The sequence below is a fragment of the Vombatus ursinus genome, unplaced genomic scaffold (genome assembly GCF_900497805.2).
Source record: "Vombatus ursinus unplaced genomic scaffold, bare-nosed wombat genome assembly UNPS02014798.1, whole genome shotgun sequence".
In the NCBI taxonomy this organism is placed as follows: domain Eukaryota; kingdom Metazoa; phylum Chordata; class Mammalia; order Diprotodontia; family Vombatidae; genus Vombatus; species Vombatus ursinus.
In genome coordinates, this window is record NW_020954576.1 from 79,620,758 (window position 1) to 79,637,139 (window position 16,382).

Sequence of the window (16,382 nt, forward strand, 5' to 3'; positions counted from 1 at the left end):
ATACAGAGGTAAGGAAGTATCAAGGTAGATATTAGAGGAAGGGATGTTCTAGAGGAAAGCTGTTTTAAGACAAATTGAACAGAGATTCAGGTGGGCAAAGAATGATGATCGGTTATTAATTAGTATACCATAATGGATAGAGAACTGTCCAGAGAGTCAGGAAGACCTGTATTCAAGACCCTCCTCTGCCTCATGCTGACTATGACCGGGGACAGTCCACCTAATTTCTCAGTGCTCTGGGATGCCTATATTGAAAAGACAAGAGGACAAGGAGAAGTGAGAGAAGACACAGAAATGTCAATAAGTAAATGTACACTTAAGATTTAGATAGGTGTTTGGAGGAACTGTCGGTCCTGAAACTCAGGATATAATTGATGCTGATTGATCCAGTGCAACATAATATTCCATATAGAAAAAGCTTCTTTTACTAAGAGAATCTTATAACTTTTACACTCCGTCATTTCATATTTAAAATGAAGATCAAATTTACATTTGGTTTTGTTTGATGCAAACAAATTCATGGCAAGTTATCAGTGGAACCCTCAGTTTTACTGTGAAAGATCAGAAATAATTTTCATATACTTAAGTAGTCCATAATACTCCTTTCACACATTAACACAACATTTGTATTTTTTCTGTATGTGTCACATGTTCTTACTAAATTGTAAATTCCATAAAGGTAGATAGGTAGGTAAGTACTTTATCTTATTTATGTGTTTATCTCCCCCACCCCCCAGCTAGCATAGTGCTCTGTGTGTACATTTAATAACCTTTTGAATTCAACTACAGTGAAAGTACATGTATTTAATAGAAGTCATAGGATCATAGATTTAGAGCTCAAGAACTCTTAGAAATCATTTAGATCAATCCCCAGTTTGTCCTTTCGTGACTATTTTATAGTTCTCCACAAGGCAAACTATGTCATTGAGATATACATGTATGATAAAGTGTTATCAAGGCAACTGATCATTGACTTCCCTTTTTAAAAACTAATTTCCATGAATTTTATTCCTGCTACCATCTTTGAAATGGTATTAAATAGTATAAATCATAGTGTTTATATATTTATTAAGTATCTGAAATACATACAGTAAAGTTTTATGTTTAAAGGTTCTCTGTATCCTCTGACCATTATTATATCTTTATTTCTTTTCTCAGCACGATTACGTGGTGTTCATGATGGCCTTTTTACTGGACAAATAGATGCTGTAGACACACTTAATGCTACTTATAGAGTTACATTTGATAGAGCAGGACTTGGAACCCATACTGTCCCTGATTATGAAGTTTTGGTGAGTAGTATTTCTAGTATAATTTTGGATGTGATTTTATATTAAATATAGGGTATAAAATACCCTAAATTATATTGCATTAATTAAATTACATACATATTACATATTATAAATACACATTAAATCACATAAATTATATTTCATGATAGATCTAAAACTTGAGAATGTATGGGAAGAGTGACTAGTAAATTCATAGTCCTGTTCTTTGGAACTGTGTAGAACTTCAGAGGTGAGGGATAGGAATCTGCAGAGAAGTCCCACAGTCCCAAACTGTGCTTGAATTTTTTGTAGCTTCCAGGTTCCTTTGTGTATAGGTTCCAGCTGTGTTCCATTACCCAGAGTAGGGTTTAAATATGTAATGACTGTAATGACTTCAGGATTATTAGTTAGTCTAAGTCCTGTGAAGCTCTCGAGGATAAAAGTATCTTGTATTTGTGTAGAACCCCCTATTTTAGAGAGTGCTCTCCTATGTCTTGTTTCCTGTTCTCATAGGAATGAGGAACAGTGTGTTTTTTTTGTTCATATTTTGCATATGAGGAAAGCGAGGCCTAAAGACAAATTGTATATCCAGAGAGAAGCAGTGTGGCTTAGGGAATAGGGAGCTAGGAAGGCCTGGGTTCAAGTTCTGCCTCAGATGCATCCTGGCTGTGTGATCCTGGGCCAATCATTCAACCTGTCATTGCTTTGGGCAGCTCTCTGAGATAGAAAGGCCTGATTTGCATTGATGGGGGGAATTTCCCTACCAAGGAGTTCCCAATTCCAGTGAAATCACAAGTTTAGTTCCTGTCTGTATTCCTAATATATGCAAGATCATGATGGTATTTAATGGACAAGCTGGGCCCAAATACAAATCTTTTGACTTAATGGTCAAGTCCTCCTTCTCCTATGTTGCTAGATCATTGTTTCATCATCATGATGATCAGGGTTAATTCAGCAACTTTATATTAATTGAGTGTATTATGAGATAATATGATCATTACTTATATTACTTATTCCTAAAAATATCTCCAATTTAATTGTCCTTAAAATTAATTTGGAATGAATTGATTTCAAATAACTAAAATAATTGTAGTTTGCCATTCTTAGGAATGAACTGTCAATAAATATTTATTAAGTACCTACTATCTTTCAGGCATTGTGCTAAACTCTGGGATTACAAAGAAAGGCAAAAATAAAACAAAAGCCAGTCCCTCCTCTCAAGAGGTTCATATTATAATAAGGGAGATAACATGCAAACAATTATGTACAAACAAAATATGGACAGGATAAATTAGAGAAAATCTCGGGGGAAGGCACCAAGATTAAGGAGAACTGGGAAAGGCTTCTTGCAGAAGGGGGCATATTAGCTGAGACTTAAAAAAAAAGCAACCCTCTAACTACAAGTTAAAAATAAATTGCCAGTCTGCATTGGCAAAGTCTCATATTATTGTAATCACATGTGCCCTTCCTCCCCATAAAAGATAGTGTGGCTGTAGCTTTTTTTATGCTGCTAAGCATTATGCTGCAAGTTGAAAGATCAATTTTCAGCCTGGTGCTGTATTTAGTTCTTGATTACAACATTGATAAAAGTCAAGGACATGAATTTGTCATTTATGAAATAGATTATTTAAACTTTGAAACAAAGAGAAGAAAGTAATCATATTTTCAAAAAGTAAATCATTATACTTATCTACTTTGAAGTCTTCACCCATCTACTTTTACAGTGGGAAGAGGCTTTGATGATTGTATTTTTAATAAATCACTATTTATTATAATAACTTCTAATAAATATTGATTATAACATTACAAATAATTATATTTAATACTTAGTGATCTAAGTTTGCTTCCCCACAAAATGAATAACTCTTATTTCTAAGCCCTCTCTGATTATAGGTCAGTGTATACTAACCGTAGGGTTATTATATCTCATAGATAAAGTCTTTAAATTTGCCTTTCAAGAAAGGATTTCTTTTATCCTTGTAATTTCTTCATAGAACTAACAAATATTCTTCCCTAGACAGAAAACCTTTAACTTTGGTTTTCATTAGAAAAAAATCTACATCTGGACTGACTTAGATACCCCTAAAGGACCTGTATCAGTCTTAAATTTTCTAATGATTTGTTCAGCTGCCCTAATCCCTCCCTTTTTAGTTGATGCAACTTCTCATCCCCCAAAAAGCATGGTTTTCAAACTCTTGAGAAAAGTTAAACTTTTCATCTTTGACGTCTAACTTATTGAACATAGTTAGCAGGCAGGCTATGACCTAATTAGTGTACTGATTATATAATAATATAAATTCTGTGAAGCTTCAATTACTGGTATGTTGTTTTGAATTTTAATAAAAATTAATATGAAACATTTTCTGTCTCCCAAAAGAGCAATGAGCCCCACGAAACAATGCCAATTGCGGCCTTTGGACAAAAACAACGGCCCTCTCGATTTTTCATGACTCCACCTCGGTTACATTACACTCCTCCTCTCCAGTCGCCAATTACAGTAAGTGATGTTTTGAAAATTCTGTCAGTGTTTTGTGTTCATGTTGTTGAATTTCAGTAATTCAATATACATTATTAATATGGAATATAGGTGATATTTCATAACAAGTTAACCAAATTATTTTATTCCATAGAACAATAATTGAAATGTGAACAGTTAGAAAGCACTTAGAAATATTTTTCATTGGATTAGGATTTCAATGAAATGAGATTTGGTATAATGAAATTTGTTCAGTATCTGAAATACTAAAAATTAAAATATATTCTTTAGAGCAGCAAGTTGTTAAACTATCCAAATTCCTCCCACCCCCCCCTTTTTTTTTGTAGGATAATGATCCTTTATTAGGACAGTCACCATGGAGAAGCAAACTTCCAGGTTCAGATACTGAAACATTAGGTGGTTTTCCAGTGGAATTCCTTATCCAAGTAGTAAGTATTTCTTTAAGTAGAGTGAATAGCAAATTTTTTTTATTGTCAGAGGTTTTATTTTATCACTGTTACAGTTGAATATTTTAATGTCATTTCATACTCAAAATAGTATCAAAATAAATTTATTTTATGTGGGTTTTTTGTTTTGTTTTGTTTTTGGTCAATACATACTGGTCTTAAGAACTCTGATTTTAACTTCCAATAAAGAGTAAATTTAAAACTTTTATAGTGACTTTGATATTTGAAAATCTTTTATCTTATGTGTTGAACTTATTCATATTTTTTCTAGTTCTTATTTGCCATTTTATTATTAAAACTTTGTGACATTTTTCAATATACTAACTAATAAATTAGGTTTTTATACATGTGTTGTGACCTCAAATCATTTCACAATCACCAGTCAACTTATTATTTTTCATGATACCTGTATTACCAATGTAGGCAGAAGGAATTAAGCTCTTTTTTCTGGGCATGAGCAGTTGCTTTTTAAACAGTTAGTTTAACATAACCTGTTAATTGGATGTAAAAGAATCTGGAACTAAATTTAATTGTTACATTTCTTAATGCATTATTCTGATTTTATCCCTAAATTACCTGCAGTAAGAATTCAATATTGGCTCTTAAAATATTAGTGTGAGTCTTTGAGCAATCAAAGAGGTTATGCATGTCATCTGATCCTTATCCATTTGAAGTTTTTTAAAACAGCACTTTAATTTTGAGTTAGAATTAGATTGGGTACCATTACAGTGGTACATAACTGTCATGTTATATACTGTCATGTTCACATCAAAGCAACAGCTGTGACATTAAAACTTAGAATCACTTGTGAAAATAACATATTTCCGGTCTAAGACAATCCCAAAAGACTCATGATGGAAAAAACTGTCCTCACCCAGACAAAGAACTGTGGAGTCTGAATGCAGATTGAAGCATACTATTTTCTCTTTTTTTGTTTTTTCTTTCTCATGGTTTTTCTCTTTTGTTCTGATTCTTCTTTCACAGCATGACTAATATGGAAATATGTTTAATATGATCATACATGTATGGACTATATCAGATTGCATGCTGTCGTGAGGAGGGGGGAATTTAGAACTCAAAATATCTTATAAAAGTGGATGTTGAAAACTAAAAATTAATTAATTTTTTAAAATAACATATTTCTTTGATAGGGGACTTTAAATTAGGAAACTCCATGAGAGAAAGGCTTGTATTTTGTGTGTGTGTTTAAAACTGTATCTCCTTCAAGTTTTCAAAGAAGTATAACCTATTACAAGCAAATTTGATTCTCATGGAAAGACTACAATCCACATTTGTAGCTGAAATATTCTGTTAACTAAAACACAAGTGATGTAGCATAAAAATCAGTGGTTAATTACCTGTCTTTACAAGAGTCAGTAGTCATTTAAAAGTTCATGCAATTTGTAACATTAGAGAGCCTGTTTTTAAAAGAGGGTCTATTCTAATTATCAACAGGTATATGGGATGACTTAAAATGAAAGATGCCTGTGTAAAAAGAACTAAAGTTTTTGGTATATCCCTTTGAATGGTGAAGATCAAAATGTCACTATTCTATTCTTATGTGATACTTAGGCTCACAATCTTTAACATATTCTGACATCAGCCAATAGTGAGATATTAGCCATTTAGCTAGGATTAGCTTAATTTTCTAAATATAATTTCATCTCAATGTGAAAAAAAAAACCTGTAGAAAAAATCAGATAACTTATGTCTTTGTGTCTTTTGTTGAGAACTACCAAAATCCACTGTTTAAAATTACAGAGTGAAAAGTTGGAAATCTGATGTCTTTTAAAATTTATGTCTTATCAGGCCTTTTGTAAAACAAACAAAAGACATTTCATTTTAGTATTACTTTCAATATATATTTTATTTCCAAAATATTTTTCTTTTTTTGTCCATAGACTAGATTATCAAAAATTCTTATGATTAAGAAAGAGCATATCAAGAAATTAAGGGAAATGAACACAGAAGCAGAAAAATTGGTAAGGACATTTCAATTTTTTTCCTTGTTTGAATTTTAAATATTGAACTTTGCTATTTACAAGGATTTTTTTAAGCTTTATTTAAGAAAATGTTGAAATAAATATATTTCATGAGTCCTTGTTTTAACATAAATACCTTACAAAATGCAGCAGGTATGTTTTGGACAGATTTACCATAAGATGAAATTCTAGAACTTAAACCCATTTCCTTACTGATTTTATATTTAAATGGGAATTATTGGAAAATGATGTAATATTGGTACCTGGATATTTGTTTCCATGTCATTGAGAGCTCTAAGTCTGGCTCACTTCAGTCACAGTGTCAAGAAGCTGGTCACACATTTACTTTAGTTGATGCTGCTTCATCTGCATAGAACAACAGCAAGAAGGGAAGTTAGTTTCCCGTTTTGAAATGGTTAGCTACAGAGGTTTAAACAAAACAAAACGCAAAAAATAACTTTTTCCTTTAGAATTGATAAGGCAGGGAAATAACTATTTTAGAATCTTCACGTAATATAAAATTTATTCTCTATTTTATTGATTTTATAAATTCAAGTTTTTTATCCAAATTTTTACATGGTGAGAGATAACTGATATTCAAAATTTTTTTATGTAAAGAAAAAGGGAAACTGCAGCAACATTTTACTTTTATCAAGTGTTTACATGTATGTATATAATGCAGTGGGAATCATGAGGAGGCAGATGGTGGAACAGTGGCTCATATCAAGGGGGAGGCAGTATGGTACAGTGGAAAGAACCTTGGGCTCTGAAACCAGAGGGCCAGGGTTCACATCTCTGATGCTATCTGTATGATCTTGGGCAAATCACTTCCCCTCCCTGGGCTTCAGTTTCCTCATCTGTAAGATGAGGGGGTTAGACCTATGACATCTAAGAGTCCTTCCAGCTCTAAATTTGATCCTTTGAAAAAGAATGCTGGAACTCTTATTCATACATTCATGTAATTTTAGAGCTGAAAGGGGTGCTAAGGATCACCTAGCCTAGGATTTCTTAACCTGGGGTCTGGTAACTTTTTTTTCCCCAATATCTTGGTAATTATTTCAATGTGATTGGTTTCTTTTGTAATTCTATGTATTTTATTTTATGTATTTACAAACATTATTCTGAGAAGGAGCCCAAGGGCTTCACCAGATGACTGGGGAGCGAGGAGAGAGCAGTATCTGTGACAAAAAAAAATGATTGAGAACCCCTGATGTAGTCCAACACTTTCATTTCACAGATGAAAAATAGTTCAAGAAAGATAAGCCAACTTGCCCACAATTATACAGCTGGTCAGTATCAAAGCAGAATCTAGAACTTGGGTCTCCTGACTTCTACTCTAGCATTGTTCACACTACATTGCCTCCAGCTACTGTATAGGTCAAAGTATATTGTGAACTGAAAAAGGTTGGCATACCTATTATACAGGCCTGAATATAAGGTGACCTTCCATTTCATAGTCTTTTTATCAGAATCTATAGATGTTTAAGTATCCATCATCTTAAAATAAACATTTACTTCTCTCCTATGTTTTCCCCAATACTCTTTTAGATGTCTCTAATAATCCCTATCAGAATCAAATTTCTTCCCAACTGTTCTTCATCTACCCATCTTTATAATACAACTTTAAATTTGCTGGCAGAACTCTCTGACTTCTTTCCCAGGCTCCTCAGTCCTTGTGTTGTTAAGTCCATGTTTCATCTGTCAGTTTTACCCAAGTAGACGTCTTTGGTGGCAGTGTGCCTCGGTCATGAGGACTCCAGAGAGGACATTGAACTGGGTTGTTGGAGCTCTCAGCTGGTCTTTTGCTTTGAGTGGAAGCTCTGTCTATTCTGGAGGCAGTCTAGGTGATGTCATGACCACTGTGTGCCTAGAAGGGATACAGGTATCACTCCTTCTGTACTGAAAGGGAAATTAGAAGGCACAAGTTCAGACTTCTTTGTCTGACTGCTGTACTTCCAGAATAAATGTAGTCTTCATTAGAAGGCAAATAGATTGGCAGGACAGAGGTCAGAATCATAGACTCTGAAGGGATATTTGAGATCATTTGTTCTTCCTCTTATCTATGGAGAAATCTTTCTGCAGTATTCATGACAGATCCAGCCTCTATAGTATGTTTCCAATGATGAATAACATAGTATTTAACAATGCAGTTATTACCCTCATTCTTTTGTTTGATAGCTCTAGTTATTAGAAAGTTCTTTCTTAAGGTTGAACCAAAATCTGCCTCCTTATGACTTCCTTCTCCCCCACCTTCCCCACTGGTCCTAGTTCTGCTTTCTGGAGGGAGCAACACAGAACAAATCTACTCCATCCTCTATGTGACAATCCTTTAATGTTTAAAAACAGCTATTCTGTCTCCCTTTAGTCTTTTCTTCAGAACAAATTTCCCTGATTCTTTGAACTGTTGCTTATGTATAGCATGGTTTCTAGGCCCTCTCTCATTGTACTTGTTAGGCTATAGTTTGTTAATGTCTTTCTTAAAATGTGACATCCAGAATTGAGGACAGTATTCCAGGTATAATCTACTCAACAGAAAGTACAGTGGGACTATTACTTCCTGTGATCTGGATGCTTCATTCATGCAACCTAAGATTGCACTAGCTTTCTTAAAAGCCTTATCACACTTTTGGCTCATTTTAAGCTTATGGTCAATTTAAAACCGCAGATCTTTTTCACATAAACTGCTGCCAAGCCAGGTCTTTCCCATCCTGTATTTGTATAGTTGATTGGTTGAACCTAAAATGCAGGACTTGGAGATGTTTGCCTTCAGAGCCAGTTTATTAAGAGCCACACAAGAAAATCAGTCTCATTACTTTATAATGACACCTCGTTTGTGAACAAAAATGGTATTACCCACCTTATTCATCAGACTTGACTCTGAATGATTTTTCCCAAAACTCAAATCCACCCTCAAAGGACAAAGATTTGCCATCATTGAAGATTTTCAAAAGAACGTGCTGCAAACTCTGAAGGCAATTTCAAAAGAGGAATTCCAAAAGTGTTTTGAACAATGGCAGCATCGTTGGAAAAAGTATAAAGCCTCCCAAGGTAACTACTTTGAAGGGGACAGCACTCATTTGAATATATAAGTTCTGGTATGTTTGTTTAAAAATGAGTCTCATTACTTAATGGTCACCTGTCCTATATTTACCCCTGTTTAATTTCATCGTGTTGGTTTGTTCCAGCCTGTCGACCATTCTGAATCTTGATTCTGTCATCTGTCATATTAACTCTCTCCACACTTTGAAGATTTGATGAATATCCCTTCTATGTCTTCATCCAAATCATTGATAGAATTGTTGAATAGGAAAGGACAGTCATATGACACTGCACTACAGACCTCCCTACAAAGCCATTAATCTGTAGTCAGCCCTGTTTGGGGCTCGAGTTACCTCAGTTCTGAATCCACATAACCATCCTGTCATCCAGCCCACATTTCATCCTGTTATCCACAAAGATATTATAAGAAATAAGGGGCTTGCTGATGTCAAGATAAAAAATTCACTTGATCTACCAATGAAAAAAGGAAATCGGGTTATTTTGCAAAAATAAGATTCATTCTTAGTGAAGTCATGTTTGCCTTCTCCCAATCACCACATTCTTTCTAATGTCCATGAACCATCTGTTTGATAATCTGGTAGCTTAATAACACAATTATTAGGATTTAGGAGCTGGTAAAATAACACAGAAAGCACTGCTATTGGACCAAAAATAGCATTATGAGTAAAGATGGGAACAATAAACATAAACAGATGCAGACTGATGGAAGAAAATATAGTTGTGATGGGAATTATTGAAGAAGCATCTAAAGAGATAAAAGCAATATTGGGGAAAACAAAGGAGAGCATGAGGGGTTCAAATGAAGGGAAGTAAAGGGTCAGGGGTAACTGCATGTATGGGAAATCACCTTATTCAAGCCAATATGATGCCAGCTCCTTTTTCTCCCCTGACTTCCCTTTCTTCCCCCTTTCAATGTAATAACAATGGCAGGGGTGGCTTGGGCATATAAATAAACAGTTCATCCCAGTGTTATTGGAAATTTCTTCTAGCCGTGCTTTTAAATGGAAACCTAGCATTGGGGGAATACAAGTGCTTTGGAAGATGTGTGTGAGAAGGGTGGGCAGAGGCCTGAAAGTCAGGCAGGGGATGTATATAATAAGAAACTGAAAGTAAGGGGAAAAGAATGTTAGTCAGCAAATATGGTTTTTAATTTTTTTTTTCAGGTTTTAAATCCAAGGGAGAAAACTTAAGTTCTTTATTAGATTTGTTTTACTTCAAGCTTTATGTAAACCTGTGACTGAATACATACAAATGTGATATCCTTCATAGTTAATTTTTGAAAATGCTTTTTTTAGTCATCTCGGTTTTGTTAGGAAAGTAGCAAAATACAAGCTGAATTTTTCTCTCCTTTTATTTAAGATTGCATTATTCCTTTAGTAGGGAGTTTTCTAAAAATAAAACTTTTTTTCTTCACAGAAATCTTATTCTATGCCTATCAACATTGAATTTCAGAGGAGATATGCAACTATTGTTCTAGATCTTGAACAGCTGAACAAGGACCTAAACAAAGTTTTACATAAAGTTCAGCAATACTGTTATGAGGTACTTTCCTCCTGTGTTTACCCAGGGGGGCGGTAACGACTTCAAGTTGGTTTTTTTTTTTTTCCCTCCATCACTCATGTTATCTCTGCATTTTGAAATAATAATGTTAGTTTATAAGTTTTTTTAAGGGCAAGAACATGATTTAGATTTTCTGTGTAATTCCCCAGTGTCTTTTCAAAATCGATATGTATGCAAGTGGCACTTACTTATAATAACTGACTTTGTTTTCTTGTTCTTCTAATATATTTAGTACAGGGTTACTCTGAAAATTGTTCATTGTGTGTATGTGTGTGTGTATACATATATATATATATATATATATGATTGCAATATGAGGACAATTCAAGACTAAATTTTTTTGGTTGCCTTTGTCACTTTATGCTACTCAGTAATTGAGGTCAATTTAGGATGCTCTTACCTTTGAACTTCTGGAAACTAGGTGTTTTAGCTTTTGAAGGAAATTACTTCTGTTAAGCTGATTGATTTCTTAAATCAGTATTTTTGCAGACACATCCCAACTGTAGATAGTCTTACCAGCTCACTCAAACTGTATGAAGGGAAAGAATTATAGTTCCCCAGATCCTATAGTAGGTACATTAAAGGCTCATTCCATTATACATCATTATCCTTCATTTTTTTCCCATGTGCTGACTTAATCTCAGTACGAAAGAATCCTTCCTATCCTAGCAAATAATTATTTCTCCTAGAAATTCTAAAATGGTTCTCTAGAAGAGAAGTGTCAGACATGCTGCCTGCCTACATGTGACCTGAACCAATTTAAAATGTAATTGGTAACTATTTAACAAAATAAATAAAAATACAATAAAGCATAAATAACAACTACATTTTAAAACTGAGTCAATATGGGCCCAAAGGGATTCTTAAGTATGAATTAGTGGCCCCATTTCTATTTGAGTTTGATACCATTACTCTAGAATATAGACAAAATGACATTATAATAGAACTTATATGTATTTGGAAGTTTTTACTCATGAATATGTAATTTTGTGTTGTATTTTTGAATGGTCCAAAGACAGTTTATGAAGAATGTATTTTTTAAAGCATTTCTTAGAGGGCTATTGTGATCATAGTTGAAGATAACATGGTCTCTAGATATTTTTCCTTTTCCATATCTGTCTATCAACTTTAAAAAAAATGTAACTATAATTGAAGATGGAAAAAAAAGAAATGTAGGAAATATTAAGGACTTGTAAATGAACAATTTTTTTTTTCCTTCAGCTTGCTCCAGACCAAGGACTCCAACCTGCAGACCAGCCAACAGATATGAGACGCAGGTGTGAAGAAGAAGCACAGGAAATTGTTAGACATGCAAATGCATCCACAGGACAACCCTGTGTTGAAAATGAAAACCTTACTGAACTGATTTCTAGACTTACAGCGATATTATTACAGATCAAGGTAAATCACTGGGAAATTTTTCATTTCATGCTAAGAATAATTTTAATTTTTATTGCTAGATTATTAGTCGATTATATTTTTAATAAGTTTTATATTTTAGCAAATAAGCTATAGTTAAGTTTGAAATTTCCCTTTCTTTTAGTGTCTAGCAGAAGGAGGTGACCTGAATTCCTTTGAATTCAAATCACTTACTGATTCACTAAATGACATTAAGAGTTCAATAGATGCTTCCAATATCAGGTAATTAACTTTTACTTCAATCTTATTTTAGATTTATTCTGATATTAAGCTATCATGACATTTCTTTATACTTATTTATTGAAAATAATATGCATGCATGGTTCTAAATTTTTTTATACTGTAATATCCTTTAAATAAATTTAAAATAGCTTTTCATTGACAGAATAGGAACTTCATACTGTTTTCTTTTACGCAAAGTTCTCACTGAGTTACAGGTAACGAGTATTCCATCCTACTTGATCTGCTTTTAAAAAATATATATTGAAGTATTACTTTATAAAGTTGATTAGCTTATAAAGTATACATAGTAGTAGTATCCTTATATTGAAGTATTGCTTCAGTATAATTGTAGATAATGTGTTAATGGGAGGGAATTTATTTTTCCCTCATGTCAACTCATTCTCTTGGCCAACTCCTAAGTAACTTTTCTGACTTTTTACTTTTTTTTTTTCCAACATATTCCTTTGAATTCTGAAATATGGTTAGTTAACTATGTTTTTTTTTTCCTTTCATTAGTTGTTTTCAGAATAATGTTGAGATCCATGTTGCACATATTCAGAGTGGCCTGAGTCAGATGGGAAACTTACATGCCTTTGCAGCTAATAACACCAACAGAGACTGAAAAGAAAGTTTAATTATTCCAAATGAACGAGACATAGTTTTGGAAAATCTTGCTTCATTATACAGGCTTTCAACACCAAATAACCTATCTGCTGGTAAATGAGAAGAAAGACTCTCCCAGAAAAGGCATTTTAAAAATACCGTGCTGCTTCATAAACCAGCATTACTGACCAGCATTATATTTATTTTATTGTTTATTTTACAAGTACAAGAGCTTTGCTTAAGTTACATATGTTTATTAGCAAGTATTGTTTTAAACTGAAAATATCTGAATATATTTTAATATAACTTCAACAAAGACTATATAAACCATTTTTAAAATATGAACGAATGTAACACAACTCATGCAGACAGCTCACAGTGGAAAAATGAGAAGAAAGGATCTTGGTGCAAATCAGTGGCTAAATGGATGGCAATTGCTTCATCTAGAAAACTACAACTTTAGTTGTTCTAGTTGGTTGCCATATTTCGGTCTTCAAAAGATGATCAAATGAGGTGTGTGAATTCCTAGTTTTAAGGATGCCACTGGAATATGGATGGAAAAGATGGACTATAAAATTGGACATGATGTATGCTTGAGAGTGTGGTGTAGTTCTATAGATCAGTTAATAGCTTTTGAAATGTGTTAATTTATCATAATTTATGAAAGAAGCCTTTTGTCTTTTGTCTGTTGAAGGAAAATGAAGGAGCAGAAAAAGCGTACTGCAGAATGCCAAGTCCCAACAAGCGGATTTGGCATGTTTTTTCCCTTCAGTTCAGGGCAAAAGGTGCTTTTGTTTTGGAATTTATAAGAATGACTGGTAACACACTATTTTCATATTTTTGTTTGTTTGCACAACTTTTAAATTTAGATAACTGGTTATAATCTAATAGTATACAACTTATATAAAGACTTTTATAAAGAAAACAAAAATAACCAGTGCTATGAAACATAGAGGGAAAAAAGTTTTAAAAAAGGAAAAACTTTCCTAGGCTATTCTGGAATGTTAATCTTGTAAAAAGTATGTATTTGGATTTTCTTTTTGTTTAATATAGGGTATTGTAAAGTTTCAGTGTAATAATTTTTTTCCAGATTTGGAATTTAGGAAATAGTTGTAGAAGTGGTTTTGATTCCTTTAGATGTCTCATAAAATGAGACTTTTTGTATGTTAATGTATAAAGAAAATTTAAACAAGGTTATTTTCAATTTGAAAATTTTGTATAGTTTAAAAAAAATGCTTCTGTATTCCTTGTTGGTATGGTGCCACTGCAAAACTTTAGGGCAGAGTATATATTTAGCTAAACTATTCAGTTAATTAAGAAATCCATAAATCTTTTATTCTCAATGACATTTGTAATTATAAATAAATTTACCTATAAAAGTTGGTATTTTTCTAAAAATCTTATTTAATAAACAGAACTATTCCCTGACATAGAAAAGGTTTGAAATTGTGCATTAACAGTAAATCAGTATTTTGGGGAGAAACCATAAAATTAATCCAAGTCATTTGGAAGTAAGAATTTAATGCCCTTTAATAGTGTTGGTTGTGGCTAGTTATTTTTCACATGTTGGTGAATAAGATTCTGTGTGTTATATTTTACAATAGAAACAACTGAGTTATTGCCCTGGTACATAGCCTGAGACTGGCCATGTACTTTTTAAAGTCTTCCTAGAACTCTCTAAGCACAATTGAATATGTGGTTAAATTAGAAGAGGGCAGTTCTTCCCTATCTTCAAAATAATGAAGCTGTTTTTAACAAACATACCAATACATATCTATTCAAGAGTGTTGTCCCCGTCAGCATAGTTACATTGAGAAGCTACTTGTTGGATTCCAGTAATGCTATCATTGTTCCATGTGTTTTTAGAACTCTCTTTTAGAACTGTCTTTAAAGTCAATTAGCCACACAGAGGAAATAAAAACATCCATTATTTTAGGGTCACATTTTAGTTTAACTCAAAAGAATATTAGCCAGTTTGATCATCTGTATTCACCTACTCCAAATGGCTTTTTTCTTTTTACTAAAACCAAATTCCCTTTCAAAAGAGGAAGATGTGCCACCATTGAAGATTTTCAAAAGAATATTCTATAGGCTCTATAGATGATTCCAAAGGGAGTTTGAAGAATGTTTTGAGCAATGACAGCCTTTGAGAGTATACTCATTTAAAAAATGGTGAGAAATTTATTGATAATTTTGATACAACAGATAACTTAGCCCCAATAAATACCCAAACAAACCTCCTTCTTACTAAGTCAAAGATGACTACTTTTGGATGGATAAATTTTTTATTGTTTTTGTTTAGTCATCATTTTAATTTTATAGTCACACCCAGTACTAATACTGGCCAAGTAAGTTGGAATTGCAGAAAAATGTGTCATTTCATATTAAACATGGACTTGAAGTCAATTTTAGTTAAATGTTTCAGAACTCTGAATTTGATGCTAAACTCAAAGCATTGTCATCATATCCGAACTGCCCTAGAGTGCTATCCATTTTATACTGCATTTGATTATTGGATTTCAACAGCAAAATGTTTGAATAAAACCTTCATTTGCATGAGAATCAGGTACACTTGGCTGTATGCAAGATGAAACATAACAGGAATGGATGTAAAATCTTGCATTGGGGTTCTGCCCAGATATCACTAGAAAGCAGTTGATATGATAAAGACCAAGAGGTTTTGGTGAACTTTAAGCTAAGTATGAATGAATGTTAACATAAGCCCAGTGTACAGAATGAGGGAGATGATAGCCAAATGTGATCTGCTTGGGTCAGATCACACCTAGACTAGCCTCTCCAATCCTGTGCCCAACTTTGAGGAAAGACATTGATAAACTGAAAGAAATCCCACATTTTGGGATGTGTAATCTGGATGCTTTGGGGCGGCAGGTCTCAGACCTCAATATGAGTTAAAGGGGGATGCCTTAAATGAAAGAATTGGAGTAAACATGATAGTTGTCTTCAGGTAAGAAAGCTTATCACATAGAAGACTAAAGTCAGTCATTCTGCTTGGACCCAGATACCAGTTCTAGAGCCAATCGGAAGAGGCTGTAAGGATGTGAATTTATTACAGTTTTAAGGAAAAATAAAGTCAAGAGGGGCAGCTAGGTGATAGAGTGGATAGAGTACTGGTCCTGGAGTCAGGAGGGCCTGAGTTCAAATCTGGCCTCAGACACTTGACACTTACTAGCAAAAAACCAAACAAAACAAAATATAGTAGTCTACCGTATAATGTTATAGAGGTCTTCTAGCAGAGAAAGAATAATAAATAATTTATATTATATATTGTATAGAGAATTTATGCCTCAGCTGTGAGGCTTGA

General features: G+C 33.3%; 1 protein-coding gene across 1 annotated transcript in view; it reads left to right on the forward strand.

The window, feature by feature from the left end:
* Window positions 1-14,401, forward strand: part of LOC114049827 (protein lin-9 homolog) — a 75,870-nt gene extending 61,469 nt beyond the window's left edge. Inside the window, exons 8-15 of the mRNA XM_027871246.1 lie at window positions 1,159-1,292; window positions 3,649-3,768; window positions 4,095-4,196; window positions 6,116-6,196; window positions 10,673-10,798; window positions 12,038-12,217; window positions 12,360-12,457; window positions 12,974-14,401. Of these exons, the coding sequence (XP_027727047.1) occupies window positions 1,159-1,292; window positions 3,649-3,768; window positions 4,095-4,196; window positions 6,116-6,196; window positions 10,673-10,798; window positions 12,038-12,217; window positions 12,360-12,457; window positions 12,974-13,079 (947 nt within the window). The 3' untranslated portion in view covers window positions 13,080-14,401. The remainder of the gene's footprint in view (window positions 1-1,158; window positions 1,293-3,648; window positions 3,769-4,094; window positions 4,197-6,115; window positions 6,197-10,672; window positions 10,799-12,037; window positions 12,218-12,359; window positions 12,458-12,973) is intronic.
* The last annotated feature ends 1,981 nt before the right edge of the window (window positions 14,402-16,382 follow it).